This window comes from Dioscorea cayenensis, chromosome 12 (assembly GCF_009730915.1).
Source record: "Dioscorea cayenensis subsp. rotundata cultivar TDr96_F1 chromosome 12, TDr96_F1_v2_PseudoChromosome.rev07_lg8_w22 25.fasta, whole genome shotgun sequence".
Lineage (NCBI taxonomy): Eukaryota > Viridiplantae > Streptophyta > Magnoliopsida > Dioscoreales > Dioscoreaceae > Dioscorea > Dioscorea cayenensis.
Window position 1 is genome coordinate 21,479,354 of NC_052482.1, and position 17,145 is coordinate 21,496,498.

Sequence of the window (17,145 nt, forward strand, 5' to 3'; positions counted from 1 at the left end):
CTAAACTGAATAAAATATCAGGCATGATTCATGAATTACAGTCTTGTAACTCAGAAAATCATACAACATTAAAATTCCACCAAGAATGATCACTAAACAATGAATTAAGATGAGGAAAAAAAACACAAAGACAAACATAATGTGCAAACCATATCATTATACTGGATAAAAGGGAACAAAAAAAGATGCAGAAATCACTACTTGATCATGATACATTGAGAAGAACATTTGAAGTTTGGTGCTGATAAGAGAACTTTCGCTCAAAATTTTTTGTCTTGTATTGCAAAGGGAAAGATTACTCAAAAAAATTGGTGTGGTATCTGTAATGTGCCGAATGGAAGAACCTTGTGAGATTTTTCGGTTCCACCTTATTGAGTACAGGAAATGAATATATTCGTGTATTAAAAGAAGAAGCAATCGTGTGAATTATTGCTATATTTTTCCTCAAGTAATCGAGTTACCTCCTTGTAAAAAGAATCTATACATATCTGTTAGCTGCTGAGTAAGGACGGTCGTCGCCTGTCGAATTTTACTCTCCGGTTCTTGTCATTCTTTATGGGTTTCAATAACCGATCAGATTCGATTTCCGACTGGAGTGATCCTCTTAACCTCCTTAAATGTCCGATGCACTGTTTGTGATGAGAAGAGCTGCAGCCAGGTCTTGCAGGTTTATCACTGCCGTGGTTTCTTTCGTACTTAGAATGCCACTTAGATTGCAGATAAGCCAGTGATCTCCATGGAGGCAATGGCATGGAATTCTGCTTAAGAGAAAATTTGGCTGCTTCAACCATGGCTTGCAAGAATTGTTCTAGTCTGGCCTGGGAACCAACATAGACTACTGGGAGAGAAGCCAAGATTGCATCATAAGATTCAACAGCGCGTGCTATTTCGAAGTGGCTCCGAAAGTCAATGTCAACAATCAAGCGATCCGAACCTCCAATATTGCCATTGACAATCACATCAATGTATTCATGATCACCTACGAAGAAAAAAAAATTTTGTGAGGGGAAACAAATTCCAAATCTCGGATCTGTCAGTGAGAATGGTTCATGGACATAAATAGTTATATGTTCTGTAAACATAAACAGTCTAAAACTTCAAAGTGGCAATACCTCCGGGAACTTTGCCACTGCCCTGCCATTTGGATGTGCATACAGCAGCATCATAACCAGAGAGTCTCAGAAGCTTTACAAGAAATTGTCGAATGCAGCTGGCATTGCATTGTCCCTCCTTCGCATAATGAAGGTCAGTCTCGTTCATAGAGAGCAGAAGAGAATGAACAGTTGACAACAAATTGCACTCATGTTGATCCATTGCATGCTTATATAACTATATATACACACAAAAAAAAAAATCAATTAATGAGAATATTTTAATTGTTAATTGAACAGTAAAATATCTACGAAATAATTACATCAGATGGTAGACTAATAGGTTAAAGTCTCATTAAAACTAATCAATAAACAGAATAAGCTTGTGAAGTTAGATAACGTTTAGGCAGATCTATATCAATCATTAGAGGTCAGTAAAACATCCAATATTTATGCAAATAAAAAGCAAAACTGATAGGACAAGCTAATTATAATTTTATAAAAGATTATTCATCCACAAAAAAAAAAAAAAATAAATAATAAAAAATTAAACCTTACATTATGAGAATGAAACTCTCATAACAAGGATAAATAAAGGTGTAAGATTAGTGGGACCACAGAAGAATAAATCCTACAGACAAGAGAATCATGGTGATGATGACTTCAAAGAATAAATAAAGGTGTCAATAAACTCACATATCAATCAACTAAGCTGCCTAAATTAAAAAGAATATAACAAAGAAAGCCTGATACTTTTGCCCCACGCCAAGACCTACAGTCAGGACGGTGATAATGAGTTCAAAGTTTGAACTCAAGACCTTAGAACTAGATGTCAATCCCCTAAAAGCTAAGGAGTTAAACTCCACCCCCACCTCCACGAGAAGAAAAAAAAAAAGGATAAAGGATAACCCACAAATATTCTACATCTTTTAGAAAGAATGATAAGAACAACTTGTTCTGCACTTGATGCTTCCTTAAAGAGACTTCCTTTAGTCTTCCTACATAGATGGCTCACAACAATCGCCAGGCCACGTACATAATGGCTGGGCACAATCACATTAATCCTCAATTAACAGCCAACGTAACATACAGAAAGCATATTAGGCTTGGGTCCAGAAGTTGTGGTTCACTTTTCTAACAAAGAGCCCTCAAAAGTTCTTAAAGACACACCAGGCCACATAAAGAAAGAGATCAGATTCTTGTTCTTACTCCAAAACAACAACCAGAATATCAATCCAGGACATTCAAAGTTTCAAGACATTACTTAAGAACATGAACCAGAGAATAAGCAATACCATCGTAAAATTTTATTAAAAATATTAATCAATTGAGCCTCTTGGTTAAGTAGCATACATATCATAAAGAGCAGAGAGACAACTCAAACTAACAACTACCGTCAAATTTAGACATTAAATCCCCAATTCAGTTTGTGACTGTTTGTCATATCCAATTTCTCTGTTTCACGCCAACAAACTTTTTCACATCCTTTTGATTCACTCGTCAAACACAAGATATGATTACCATAAAAAAGTTACTTAAAAGAATGATAAATTGTTCAACCAAAAGTCAAAACCGCTGAATTAAGCAAGCAAAAAAACATAATAAAATAAAATAAGAATTCCAAATTATGTTTTAGCTTAAAATTGATACAAAGAGTAGAGTTCCCTGCAACGTTTTTAGAAAAACAACTTTCATCTAAAGCAAACATAAAAAGCATGATCAAAATGAACAAAAATGATAGAGCATATAGAAGCAACAACAAAAACTCCGAAAACTTTCAAAAAAACCCTAGAAAGGGGGAGATAATCAAAGACGAACTAACCGAAACCGTCTCAGCGAGCTGGCCGAGATCCGTATACCCAGAATCGCTATCACTGCTGTACCTCGACTCCGCTCCACCACTCCCGTTCTCCAGGAAATCACTGACCATCATCGCCAAATCATGCTCACTCTCATGGCTAAACCCGCCGATCTGGCCAACGAATTCTCCACCGCCCTCAGTACCAGCAACCCTCACCCAAAGGTCCCCAGCCGCCGCACAGATCCGACAATCCCCATCCCCACCTCCTCCTCCCCTCCCCGCCGGCACCCTCACCGGCCGCCCTTTCCCAAACGCCGGCGGCGACCTCCCGGCTCCTTCAATAAACCCCATCTTCATCGATCGAAACCGAATAGCAGGATCAATAATCCCCAATCCCTCCATCAAACACCAATGAATTCAACCCTTGCTCGTCTCATCCAACCCCTAATTCATCAATTAATACCAAAACAAAGCCAGAATTTTTTCAAATTAACATCCAAAAATCCATCCAAATTCTTCAAAAACCAAAACCAATCCTCTTTCTTTAATAAAATTTCAATCTAAAAACAAAAAAACAAAGAATCCCAACCTCATTCTCCGATCCAAATGGGCGGAAGAAGGATGGAAAGCCCGCTCACAACCCAAAAGGATGAGAAACGCGAAGGCTTCGGCGAACATCCTCTATATATACTCCAAGGTAATCATGAAAAGACGAAACTACCCTTGGATTTCATCCACCGTGAAATCGCACCTTAATCCTCGGCGGGAAACAAAGGGGACGGTTCAAATTCACGGATGCGGATGATGAGAATTAATCTTGGCCGTTGATTTATAGGAATGGTTAGATGTAAACATCCGATGGTAATTAGTTGCTTTCAAGGGTATTAATGACACTAATCTTGAGCATTAATTTTGGGTTTTTATAGGACCACACCACTAGTGCTAAGTGGTCCTCTTGCTGGATTTTAAATTTTGAATTCATTTGAAACTTTTTTTTTAATTATTTTTTTAAAATAAATGCGACTTTTCCAATAAACTTCATTAATTTTTTTAATAAATATGAAAATTACATATGCATCCTTTTCAAGTTTTTCTTGGCACTCTATATTTTTTTAAGCTAGACACTAGAGATATTTACATGTGTCTACCTTAAATAACTTAATTAATTTAATATCCAAACTCATACATGCATAAAATAACAGTAATTATGAAAATAAAATTTATTATAATATAATAAATACAAATATGAGAATTAGTAGTGTTTGTAGGGGTATATACATATAAAAACATAATAAAAAAAATTTCCTATTTAATAAATCCAATAGTAATTAAGAAAGCGCGTTATTATAGATTAAATTTGGAGTCGATGATTCCGTAGCAAAATGAAGTCCAAGTACAAAGGGGGGTTATTTTGGTAAATTTGAATTGGGATTGAAATGGATAACTTGGCGACCAAGTATTAGAGGTTGGAAAAGGGATGGGAAACGGGTGAAGATCACGGGGGGAATCGGGTACGACGTAACGGACACGAAAGTAAGGGAGCGGGTACGATTAACACGTGGACTCCTCTGATTTGATGGATTCCGGTTTGCTGGTCCGGTCCACGCGCTGCTGGTTCACGAGCAAATTACTGGTCCAAGGTTCCAATTTTTTGGCTCACATGTTTGTTATGAAGATTATGAATTAATTTTATTTATTTGACTTTATTATTAATATTATTATTGTTGTTGCTACTTTGAATGCATGAACACACGGATGAATGTTAAAACATTGGAGAAATAATTTAATAAAAAAGAGAGAGAGAGAATGATACCTTTTCTTTGGAATAAAAAAGGAAAAAAATATGCGCAAGTGGTTGTGTAATTATACCCCTTAAATTTAAATTATATTAAAATTATAGAAAATACAAATATAAAGATCTTTCTCTCCTTAATGCAAGGCATGAAAAACTCAGTTATATGATTTTTTTTTTTTTGGATAAGTCAAAGAGAAGTGGTTATAGTAAAATGTTGTTTTTTTTGTATAGATGTTGCTAAAGTAGCTAGTTTTGTTTGAATAATGGAACACTAACATATATAAGAATCAAACTAGACTACTAAAGAATGTTGTGTTACTAATAAATTCTCATATATTATGGCTAAAATATAAGCTTTGACCTGCAAGATGATTCCTATGCTGCAAATTAAGATTAGGAATAACACTAATCACTTCATCACCATTAACTTTGCCTACCAACAGTTAAACATCAGGCAATTGTTTACATAACAAGAAGAACAAGAAACCATTAACCTCCCAATTATTTGAGATAGGTTACATGTATACTCTCCTTCCATATGACTCTTTTGGGGGCCGAAAGACTAACTAAACTCAAACAGATCATTTCGTAAAGTTTTTTCGCATATAATTATTTATTTATTGAAAAAAAAAATTATGCTCTAAACTAGCTTCGTTAATAAACGTTAAACATGCGAATCAAACTTTGAGACATTTCATTAGTTTAACATAATTGTGTACCGGAAAATTAATGACTATAAAATGACAAGGAGTTTTCCTGCTTGCAAGAGAGCAATTTCTGATGGAGGAACCAGGTTGGATGGAGATGTCAGCAAAACTTGCAAGAAAATGCATAAGCATAATCTTCGTATTTATCTTGGCCTCAAATCTCGCTGAAAACACGGGAAATAGAAGTTAGAAGGTAATACTAAGGTTCTGATGTTTGAATATTCAATATAAAAACTAAGTTCACAGTCACTGTCATGAGAAGATGGAATTGGTAGAAGGGTTATCTTTAAAGCAAACTAATGCATGATATTAGTGAATCACTCAACTTATAATGAGTTACGGATTACTGAATACAAAAATTAAGCAGCCGACTTACTCTGGGGCCACGGTCTGCGACTTGGGGCCGTCTGTTTCCCACCGCCTCTGGCTGCAGAATCATTTGTGGACTATCATGCTTGTAGAAAGCTTGTAAGGTTCTTATAATGAATGGCCGGACTATATTCACTTCCATTGCTGAAAGATTTTTGAGCTGCAAACAATACATTCGCCATAATTAACATTATACATTGTTAGAACACCTAAAATTATCCTGCCTAGGCATTGATGGAGAACCAAGAGCGCCATTTAGCAGATGTGATGGGTGAGCACTTACCAATCCTTCAATTGATGAAAAGTTCTTGTTAGCACTAGCAGTGGACAAGATAAAAAGACAGACTGAAGTTGGTCAAAGTACTCATGTTTATTAGTTAGTCAAGAATGAGGAGCATTATTTTAAAACAATGAGTGAGTATTTGCCACCCTTTTATTGATGATAACTTTTTGGTAGGAAGGAAAAGATAAAGAGATGATAAAGAGATCGGAACCAGCAGAGGTTGAAATATACATAGGTTTTACATGAAATGGATGAGAAACATGGAAATGCAGCAACTCAAGTAGGGGAATTTTATATCAGATTATGTAGATCATGGGCAGATTACTAAAAATGAAAGTGGTGATGAGATAGAGACTGGTGATTGACATGTATCAGTCAGGAAATTTGGCACCATAAACCAATAAATTTTCAACACAAGCATGGTTGGTTCACAACAGTTATGCACCTTTTTAACTTATTAGCTCCTAGTGTAGTTCAGGCTTTCAATTCAAGAACTGAATTTGCTTTTTAAAAAAAAAAAGTATGTTGTACGGTCAACATTAAATATTCCCACATACAAAAAGATAAAAACTACCAACAATTGAAATTGACAATTTGTCTGAGAAAAAATACCTTCACTGCATGTGTTCTTCCAGATATCGACTCTAAACCACTTTCCACTTTATGAAATCTCACATCTCTGATGTCCTCAATCAAAGACCTCACCTAAGAATAACAAATTCAGAATAAACTATGAATTAAAAGCGATATTCCAGTCAGCAAACATGCATCATCATTCAAAACTCACCATATATTCATCCGGAATATCATCATGAGCACTGCAGACAGTATTAAATCATTCTGAATTCAAATATATAAAATGATGCAATGATGCAATGTATCTGAAAGGTGGAACTTGAAGCATACTGATCAAATAGAAGCCTTGAAATTTCAACATAATGAAAAGGCAGTGGCTGAAATTCTCTAGGAGACTCTCGCTCTGCTTCCAGGACCTGCGTCAGCCTCGCTGGCAAACAAAATATTTCCATAATATGCACTATGCTACTTTAGAATGTTTGAAATACAGTAAGAAGCCGCAAACATTATCAATACATAGCGCAACCAGAGTGCATATTAGAACAAGATATATAGATATATAGATATATATATATATATATAAACAAGTCTCACAATCGAGTAGCAAACTACTACCCATAGATGATAGTATCTATAATAAAGTGGAAACATCACTAGCAGGAGTACTTGATCAAGTAACTAAAGCTTAACACAAAAGACATGAGAATTCAATGTCTAACCAAGATAATAGAAGAGCAACAGAACTCTTGTGAGAGAAATTCTAGAGACCTGAAGCCACATAATCTAGTCAGAACCTTAACTCCATAACAAAAGCATGAAATTGTCACATTCTCCAACATTCATTCTCAATTTTCAAAAGATTGATAGCACAAAAATTATAATAATTTGTCTAGACTTAAGGTGTTAAAATGGCCAGTAATTCCTTAAATCACTCTGTCACTTCCTACAAAGACACCAAAATGGCGTATATCCATCCTGTGGATCATCTAATACAACTCAACTGAAACGCTAGCCAGATTAGCAACAGAAAGGAATATGAAGACATGAATAAAGAGAGTTCTCACCAACTGACATCCATTCTGGATGACGAATAGCACATTTCCCTCGTCTCTTGAGGGCTACCGCAAGCCAAAGCGGCACTTGAGCAGCTATTTGTGGAAAGAATGGTCCAAAATCACCCTGGAAAAGCATCAATCCATGAACAAATTGGTGGAAAACAGTGAAAAATCATAATTTGCAGTCATATCTACACTTAAAACAATGATAATTCGTTAAAATAAGAAAAAAAAACAGTGATAATTCATGATCGGCATTCAGATCTACACCTAAACAATGATAATTCATCAAAATAAGAAAATAAAAACTCATGGATATATTACGCATATCATGTTGAGAGCTTCCATCCTTATATTGGGGACGATCTCAATCGTCTCATCCTCTGCAAGAAACTCCACCTGAAAATCCAATTATCCCAAGTAAAGATGGCATCAAATGCTGGAAAAACATCGGATCAAAAGCCATGGAGATTGGAACATACCTCTGGAGCTGTGAAGATGGAGAGCTGAGGATCGGATTGACCTGCCATTCCTCCTGGTTTGGATCGATCGAGAAATTTTGAAGAACAGTGTGCCCTAGATTTGAGGGCGGTCTTCCTCCCAAAAACGTCTCGAAGGGGCGGGAATTCATCAAAAAATTTTAATTTTTTATTTAGCCCGTGTCAAATTTTACGATTGGTCCCTAAATAGTACTGAAATGTCATTTTTTAGTCCTTCAACAAACAAACACATTCCATATGTCCCTAAAATATTTTTATTTTTTATTAAAAAAATAATTTTTGGGTTTAAGAACCAAAATGAATATAAAATTATGGAATTAAAAATAAAATTAAAAACTTATATATCATATCAGAAGTGAGTTTATGATTTAATATTTATTAAATAATATTATTATATAATAGTCATAAACTTTTTACAATCATATTTTATTGAAAATAAAAATGCTTAATATGATATATGTATTTATAGAATATTAATAAAATTATATATATATATATATATATTAAATCATAATAAACACACAAAACATAGAGGTTTTTTTTTTTTTACACAAATACGGTAGCCGGTTTTACAACTTGAGCATGGACCGAAAATTGAACATTCCTATGTGCCCTCTAAAATATATACCCAAGACAAGGAATTCATTTTTTTCTCTCTTTTTTATCCAACCGGATTGTATTTATTTATATTTATGACCCTTTATTTAAGCAACATCATTGCTCTTCTGAAATTTAAATAAAGTCTTGATGTGGATTTATATAATAATAATAATAATAATAATAATAATAATAATATTATTATTATTATTATTATTATTATTATTTGTAGAATTTTTGAGGTAAAATTATGAGCAAACTTGTAATTAACCCTATAAAAAAATTTCTTATAAATAAGACGTAACCCTTGACTGCGCACACAATAATTAAACTTTCTTGACTATCTAGTATAATAGGGAGAAGCAGCATCGTCATCAATGTGATCTTTGTTGTAAAAGCTTTTTGTTTATAAATAATCATGGTGTTGGAGTATACATATTCTCATACAGGCAACACGTTACCCCAAAGAAAATATTGTTGTATAGCATAAATTTGTTTGTATATGTGGTGATGAGATCTTTTATAATTATAAAATGTCTATTGTGAGTACTTAGTCGACTCAAAGGAAGGCTTTGTACTTGACTAGATCTTACTATAAAACTTTATTATTATAACAAGTTAATCACTGGTGAATTGAATCTTTGTTCAAAGATTATATTGAATGCCACATCCGATTAACTTAAAGATGGGATGTTGTTATTTATATATTTTGATTATTAGACTTCTAGTTAATTAATTGTGAGCAAATTATTGTTATTGCTCTTTGCATGGTTATCATGAGTGTTAATAATATGTTTGCTATACTCAATGGTATTCACATGCTTAACGGCACAAATTTCAAGACTTTGAAAAATAAGATAACACTTGTTTTGGGATGTATGGATTTAGAGTATGTGTTAAGGGAACCATGGGCTTCACTTGTGGAAGATCAAAGCTCCATTAATGATAAGAAAGTCTTTGAGAGGTGGGAGTGGTCTAACCATATAGGTCTAATGATCATGAAAAATATAATCTCAAAGGCTTTTTTTTTTACACTAGGTCTGAGGATAAGGATATTAAGCAATTACTCGACAGCCTGCAAGAATGCTTCGTTAAGAGTGATAAGGCGAATTAAGACTATTGCTACCCTAAAGAAACTAGTCTCTATAAGGTATAAGAGTGACCGGAATATATGAGAGTACATCCTTGATACGTGTCATCTAGCTAGAAAATTAAAGGGTTTGAAAATTGAGCTGCCACAAGATGTTCTAGTGCATATGATGTTGATTTCTCTCCCTCCTCAATTCAATCAGTTTGAGGTGAATTATAACTTTCAAAAAGAAAAATCACAGCAAATGACTCAATTTTCAAACTCTTCAATTTCTCAACCAGATGATACGTATTAAGGATATACTCTCATATATTCCAATCACTCTTATACTTAAAAGAGACTACTTTCCTTATAGTAGCACTAGGGGTGTAAATGATACATCTCTACTCGCAAGCTACTCGGGCTCGACTCGGTGAAAACTCGAACTCGGCTCGGTCACAGTCGAGCCGAGCTCGAGCTCGAGTAGTCGAGCGAGCCGAGTTCGAGTATTATGATACTTGGCTCGAGTGCTCGCGAGCCTAATCGAGTATATATGTATATATATATAATATTAGATTTATTTGATAAAAATCAAGGGGAAAAACTTTCGAGCTCGAGTCGAGCTCGAGTTCGAGCATAATGTTTATGGTTATTTTCAGCTTTTTCGAGCTTAATCGAGCGAGCTCGAGTAGCTCGATTTATGTACCGAGTCGAGCTCGAGCTATAAAATAAATACTCGATCGAGCTCGAGCCGAGTATCGAGTACTGAATTTCCAGTTGAGCTCGAGCTCGAGCTCGCTACTGCTCGGCTCGAACTCGATCGATTACACCCCTAAGTAGCACTAGTCTCCGCTTTATCACTCCTTACAAAGGGTTCTTCTAGGGTATCAAGATACTTCTCAATATCCTTTTCCACACATGTAGTGTTCAAAAAAATCCCTGGGATTGTATTCTTCATGATCACTAGATCTATGCGGTTAGACCACTCCGACCTCCCAAAAACTCTCTTATTATGAATGGAGCTTTTGATCTTCTAGATGTGTAGGACATAGGGGTGGACATGGGCCGGGCGACCCATGGGCTGGCCCGAACCCAGCCCAAAAAATACAGGGCTTGGGTTTAGAAAGTTGGCCCAAAAAACTGGGTTGGGCTCAAATGTTTTGGCCCGATTGAATTTCGGGCTGGGTTTGGGTCAGATGAATTTTGACCCGACCCGACCCGGCCCGACCCGAATAAATAAATAATATATATATATCATATATTATTTATAATATATATAATTATATATATAATAGTAATAGGCTTGAAAAGAGTAAACATTTATAATACTTGTGTTGTATTTTTTTTAAATGTTTGAAAAAATTTTAGGGGTTGTAGTAGTAGTTTTATTTAGTTATTTCAATTATTTCATAAAAAAAATTATTTATTTTTTGGGTCGGGTTGGGCTGGGCCTGGGCCTAATGACAATCAAATGGGTCGGGTTTGGATCAAAACAATTTGGCCCGAACATGGCCCGGCCCAGCCCAGCCCGAATATATGGGTTGTATTTTTGAGTCTAGCCCAGCCCAGACCCGACCCAGCCCGGCCCATGTCCACCCCTAGTAGGACATAATTCTCTAGTCTAGATCTATACATCCCAAAACATGTGTTATTTTATTTTTCCAAGTCTTGAAATTTGTGTTGTTAAACATGTGAATGTCATTGAGTGTAGCAAATACATTATCAACACTCATGATGTCAACTATACAAAGAGAAATAATAAATAATTAGCTCACAATTAATTAATCAGAAGTCTAATAATCAAAACATTCAAATACCAACAACACATCTTCAAGTTAATCGAGTGACATCAAAACTAGTCTTTGGACATAGATTCCATTCACTAGTGATTAGCTCATTGCAGTAATCAAGTTTTATAGTAAGATCCAATCCAGTACAAAGTTTTCCTTTGGGCCGACTAAGTACTCACAATAGGCATCTTATGACTATTAAAACTCATTAACACATATGCAAACAAATCTCTGTCAGACAACAGTCTTCCTTTAGACCGATGTATTGCCTACATAAGAGTAAGTATGCATTGACACTATGGTTATTTATAAACAAAATGTTTCTACAACAGAGGTCACTTTGATAATAATGATACTACAACCTATTGTAAAATGCCAAGAAAGCTTATAATAAGCAACTCTAAGTTGTTATATTTCCTAATTATTATTAAAAAAAAAAACAACCTTATAATCACATATTCCAACCACAACCATGATAACACACAAATATTGATAATAATATCATTAAATAATAAATTAAATCATGGACAAAAATTAAATTCATAATAATCTTAAATAATTTGATAGCAATTAAACTAAAATTCGAATGTGAAATTGTTGATTATCTTAATTCAAAAATAAAAAAAATTAATTAAGATATATATATATATATATATTTGTATTTTCAAGCTTTGTAAGGATTTTACAAAGATTTTACAAAGCTTGAAAATACAAATATATATATATATATATAAATCAAGAAATTCAAGTCTTAATTTTTAATAAAAAAAAAAAATCAAATCAACCATAAATCTCAAATAATTTCAAAGTAAGATCTGGTGTCACTTGATGGATTTCTTAATTCCAGGATAATTAAAATTATTTGGGAAAAAATAAAAAAATAACATAACTATACCTATAATTTAATCCGATGCGAAAGAAAGATGAAAACCTTAATTAGGACCCACACCCTATTTATAAAAAAAATTATGAGATAATTACAAGTCTACCCATCATAAACTTGACGATTTTACCCACATAAATTCTACACATCAAATTATTACGATGTAAATCCACACATCTAATTTTAGATAATTAGGACCCTAGACTTCATTTTAATCACCACAATTATATCCATTCAAAATAAATATGATAGATATACACAACTATAAATATTAATTTATGTATATCTATCTAACTTTTGCATATATATCCTTATATCCCTATATAATATATGGTCCACAACCCAACAATGGGCAAAGCCGAAAACGGGTTGCAAACACTCACTAGAGACTCATTTTCACCATTTGAACTCGGGATTTTTAGACTGTCACATACTAATGCTTTTAGCAGTGGAGCCAATGCTATTGGACTATAAACCATTTGGTCAAGCTATACTTTATGTTAGTCTCTTTATTTAAATAAATAAATAAATAAAATAAATTTAATAATAATAATTTTAAAAAAAAACTTATGATAAAGTAGCCATTCCACTAATGGCCCACTGAAGCAAGCCCAAGTGTCACCACCTTCATCTCTCTCTTTCTCTCTCTTACTCTTTCACAACCCCAAATTCAAGGGTTCGCTTCACTCCAACAGTGTAAGTACTTCCTTTCATCGATCCATTGATTTTGAATTCGTTTTGTAGATGTTCGGTTTAAATGCAATAGCCTTCTCTTTGCTTTCGATGATTAAATGTGTTTTTTTTTTCCATTTATGTTGTTGGGATTGAACATGTAAACCAATCAACTGTTTTTATGTTGAGAACTGATAATAATCATCATTTTAGCTATTAAAGTTGTAATTTTTGTAGTTTTACTGGCAATTATCATGAAGATACATAGTTATGAACTCGGATATGTTGATTTCTGCAATGATTATTGGTTTTGAGAATCTTAATTTTAGTCATTGCATATGTATTTCTAAAAAAATAGTAGTAGAACTAATTGTGTTATCATTGTGTACAGAATCAAATTATGTGGTTGTTTTTTTGAGGATTTAACTCTTGGGTGAGGAAATATGAAAATTGGAGATTGACTTGGAGGTACTTATAGGGTTGACATGGATCTTTCTTCACTCTCTTATCATAAATTTGTGAACTTTGCAATGGAGGAGGCTCGACTTTGCACTACACTAACTCCGCTGCCTTATCAGGTCCCAGCATTGCCTTTATTTTTACTTGATAAGTTGATGTGTAATGTGTATTTTAGTAGTTGTCAAGAATTATTGATGCTAAATAAACATAGTTAAGACAGTGATTAAAAGTTAATGATAGGGTTGCCTGTAGACTTTGATTTAGTAAAGGATGATTCTTATTGTTTCTCGGATTTGTGATGGTATAATGAAAATCCTTATATGGTTTTTTTGCTGCTTTGGTCCATTTTATTGTGGAATCTCAGGAGAAAGTAAGAACAATGAAGGTCAAAGATGACAAGACTGTGCTTCATGCGCTTTCATATCAAGCCCCCAAGATCAGACTTCTTCGGAGCTTGACAATTGATGGAGGTAGTGCAATGCAGGTAAAACTCTCGCTGATTGTCTGGCCACTTATGTGCCAATAATTCTTCTATTTCTTTCCCATGTTTATGAGCCGCACATAGGACAGAACCCCGGTTCTCTGCCTTGGTGACTGGCCTATGAATTGATGTACTACTACTAATTGTTGTAATTGCAAAAGTTATCTGTTTACACGTTTCTTTACTACTTACACATGCACAGAAGTTTTGACCTTTTAATGATTTAATCATTGCCATGGACAACTTTGACTAATCATGTTCTAATTAGCTGCTTATTTATTGTAGGTTCTTGATTTTGCTGGAATTCCGGAACCAATGTTTGACATGCCAATATTTTGTGCCAACTTTTTCACAATTCCTAGCCTGAGCATAATTGTCTTGTGAGTTGTGAATTGGCATTGTAAAATGTTTTCTGGGTGTGATGAAGTTTTTGGTAACAGCACCAATGCAATGCCTGTCCAAAGTATGGAAGAAAATAATGGAGTGTTGATATTAACTTAGTATCCTGTCATGTGAAAAATCAACCTGTAAAGTAATCCACTTTGAAGTTTGGACCTTGACTTGAATGAACTTTTGAAGAAAGATTAATTTATTTATATAAGGACTTCAATTTGAGTTACGTAGACTTCTACCTTTTAAGTATCTTGCCCAGTGAGAAAAGAAGAGAAGTTCATATCAATATAGTTGCATTTAATCATTGCTATTCTGGGGGATATGATTAAGAATGAAGAAAAACCTGTGTATGAGTATTTAATCACAGTTTCTTTTATAATTGAGATAGCACTGCTAAAATTTTGGATGATGAGGGGGCAATAGATTGTGATTCTGTCGTTGTATCTTCTTGTTTCTCTTCCTTGCTTTTATGTATATATCTTTTGGAACTGCTTGGAATTGAACATTTATCGGTCATATTTAGGGACCTTAATCCTCTGTATGATACAAGAACTCAGCAGTATTACAAGGAAAAGTATTATCTGAAGTTATTACCTCTTGGGCAAAAATATGCTGAGGTAGTATGTCTTTAGTTACATCATGTTTTCGAATTCAAAATCATGATCATTTTCAAGTTTTGTAACAGAGTATTTGCAGCTGTTACCATGGGGAGACAAAATTACAAGTGAGTCCTTGAGTTTCTTTTCACCGATTGTAATATGGACCAAGTTTGCCACAAGCCAAACCAAGCATGACGTTCTCTTTTCTGCATTCAGGGACTACTTTAAGGTACACTTCCTTCGTAATTTAAGTATAACTAAAATGACATGATATCCGTGCTATGAAATGATGAGGCTTTGAAAGATGCCTTCCGAATAGTCCTGTATATCTAGTCAGCAACTACACAAGCTTGTACATGGGGCTTTATCATATCACATGAGCTTGTTATTTATAATAAATAGCTTCTCATCAGTAGAGATCATTTATATAGAGGTATTTTTTGTCTATGACATGAAGTAGTGACTCGACTTTTGAATTATAGGCTTGGCTTGAATTGGTGGATCAAGCATTGCCAGAGACAAATTCACTGCAGATACTTCGTAATAAGGAAGCACAACACAGATACCTTACATGGAGAGCAGAAAAGGTTTTCCCTTCTGTCCTTTATCTGCTTAATATCACTTTGAACAGTAATTACTTGATTGATTAAAGAGAGAAAATTACTTTAATATTAGAACTCGAATATTTGCATGGATATTTCTTGACCATACCTGAATCAAGTTCATTTGAGCATAAGAATACTGCTGGTTTAGGGCGTTAATTACTACACAGCTTAATAGCTCATGTACCATTATCTTTTTCCATTCATGTAAATTCATTAATCAGGGTAGAAATTTTTTGTCAAGAAAGTTCATGAGGCTAGCTTTTAGGAGAAAGCACTGTGTTGAGGTTTTACCCAAGTTCAAAACGAACTCAGTAAAATTTTATGTACAAGAGAATGTTGTGTTCATAACCAAATTATCCAAATCACATCCTTGTATATATATTTTTGAGTGGACAAACCACACACATTAAATAAAAGATAGAGTACATCACGATAGGATGTAGAGACCAACATGCTGGTTCGTGTACAAAGAAAATATGTTAGATCTACTCATAAAAGTCATCACCCGTCGAGCGACTTGGCTCCCGTTCCTCATTGGCCGAAGGACATCTGGACCATATCTGAATACTGCCTTTTTGATGCTAGTTTCGTGCAAAAATATTTAAAAATATACAACCATGATTAAATTTCTACAGATGCCGAAACAATGGCAGAGATGATAAATTTCTTATGCATAAACCATATACAACCATGATTAAAAACAAAAATATGCTTCTTGATTTGAAAAAAGAAGTATTGTTAATGCACATAAGATTTCTATTTTTTACTTACTAACACATATACTGTTTATCAGGATCCCGGGCATCCGTTATTAAAAAAATTGGTTGGAGAAGACCTCGCAAGGGTATCTGTCTTTAATAATGAACTGTTTTCGTCGCTTTTTTATGACATTTAGTTGGTTATTTTCTTGCATACTGTGTATCAAACAGGACTTGGTGAGGAACTTTCTCTTTGAAGGAGTTGATTCACTGGGGACAAAGGCATTCTTAGATTACTTTCCTGAATATCGTCGCGAAGATGGCTCAGTTAACCAAAAACGCAGTGTGATCGGAAAATCCTATGAAACTCGGCCATGGAATTCGAAGGGAGAGTTCATCGGTGAAATGTCATAATTACTCTTTCTTGTTCTTCTCATAATGAATTTTTTTTAATGTATAAATTTAACATATCTGCAACATTAACTTTGTTCATCTTCTGTAAACAATGTGTTCACATCACTGTTTTTAATTTGCAAGGATTTGAATAATTCTGATGGTATCACAAGGTTTCAATTTATGTTCACATTCATGTATCAATAACACCAACTAACATTAAGACTTTTCTTTGTCTTCTCTAACCATATGCATTGGCTATTAATAAACTTTGAATTAATAACTAATTGCTTCATTTTTCATAAATTATAATCCAAACTCCCTCATTC

General features: G+C 34.2%; 3 protein-coding genes across 5 annotated transcripts; 1 reads left to right on the top strand and 2 right to left on the bottom strand.

Annotated features, from left to right (window-relative positions):
- Positions 1 to 132: 132 nt before the first annotated feature.
- On the bottom strand, positions 133 to 3,540 carry LOC120273911. The gene is made up of 4 exons (XM_039280657.1): positions 3,482 to 3,540; positions 2,914 to 3,336; positions 1,113 to 1,329; positions 133 to 979 (listed from the first exon to the last, which is right to left on the bottom strand). The coding sequence occupies exons 2-4, from the start codon at positions 3,292 to 3,294 to the stop codon at positions 492 to 494; spliced, it is 1,086 nt and encodes a 361-aa protein (XP_039136591.1). The 5' UTR covers positions 3,295 to 3,336; positions 3,482 to 3,540; the 3' UTR covers positions 133 to 491.
- A 1,688-nt stretch (positions 3,541 to 5,228) lies between these two features.
- LOC120273952 (DNA replication complex GINS protein PSF2) lies at positions 5,229 to 8,288 on the bottom strand. The gene is made up of 8 exons (XM_039280702.1): positions 8,160 to 8,288; positions 8,002 to 8,076; positions 7,687 to 7,801; positions 6,953 to 7,052; positions 6,834 to 6,864; positions 6,659 to 6,751; positions 5,771 to 5,923; positions 5,229 to 5,558 (listed from the first exon to the last, which is right to left on the bottom strand). Exons 1-8 carry the CDS (start codon positions 8,205 to 8,207, stop codon positions 5,538 to 5,540), a joined length of 636 nt encoding a protein of 211 aa, XP_039136636.1. The 5' UTR covers positions 8,208 to 8,288; the 3' UTR covers positions 5,229 to 5,537.
- Positions 8,289 to 13,124: 4,836 nt separating this feature from the next.
- LOC120274154 (phytochromobilin:ferredoxin oxidoreductase, chloroplastic) lies at positions 13,125 to 16,971 on the top strand. 3 transcript variants are annotated; one of them, XM_039280914.1, is made up of 9 exons: positions 13,125 to 13,212; positions 13,667 to 13,766; positions 14,012 to 14,131; positions 14,414 to 14,508; positions 15,045 to 15,138; positions 15,218 to 15,349; positions 15,603 to 15,707; positions 16,519 to 16,569; positions 16,655 to 16,971. In XM_039280914.1, the coding sequence occupies exons 2-9, from the start codon at positions 13,674 to 13,676 to the stop codon at positions 16,835 to 16,837; spliced, it is 873 nt and encodes a 290-aa protein (XP_039136848.1). In that variant the 5' UTR covers positions 13,125 to 13,212; positions 13,667 to 13,673; the 3' UTR covers positions 16,838 to 16,971. The 3 variants fall into 3 exon arrangements, with proteins under 3 accessions (XP_039136848.1, XP_039136847.1, XP_039136849.1); XM_039280913.1 differs by having other exon boundaries at positions 13,127 to 13,212; positions 13,580 to 13,766; XM_039280915.1 differs by lacking the exon at positions 13,667 to 13,766 and having other exon boundaries at positions 13,133 to 13,212.
- The last annotated feature ends 174 nt before the right edge of the window (positions 16,972 to 17,145 follow it).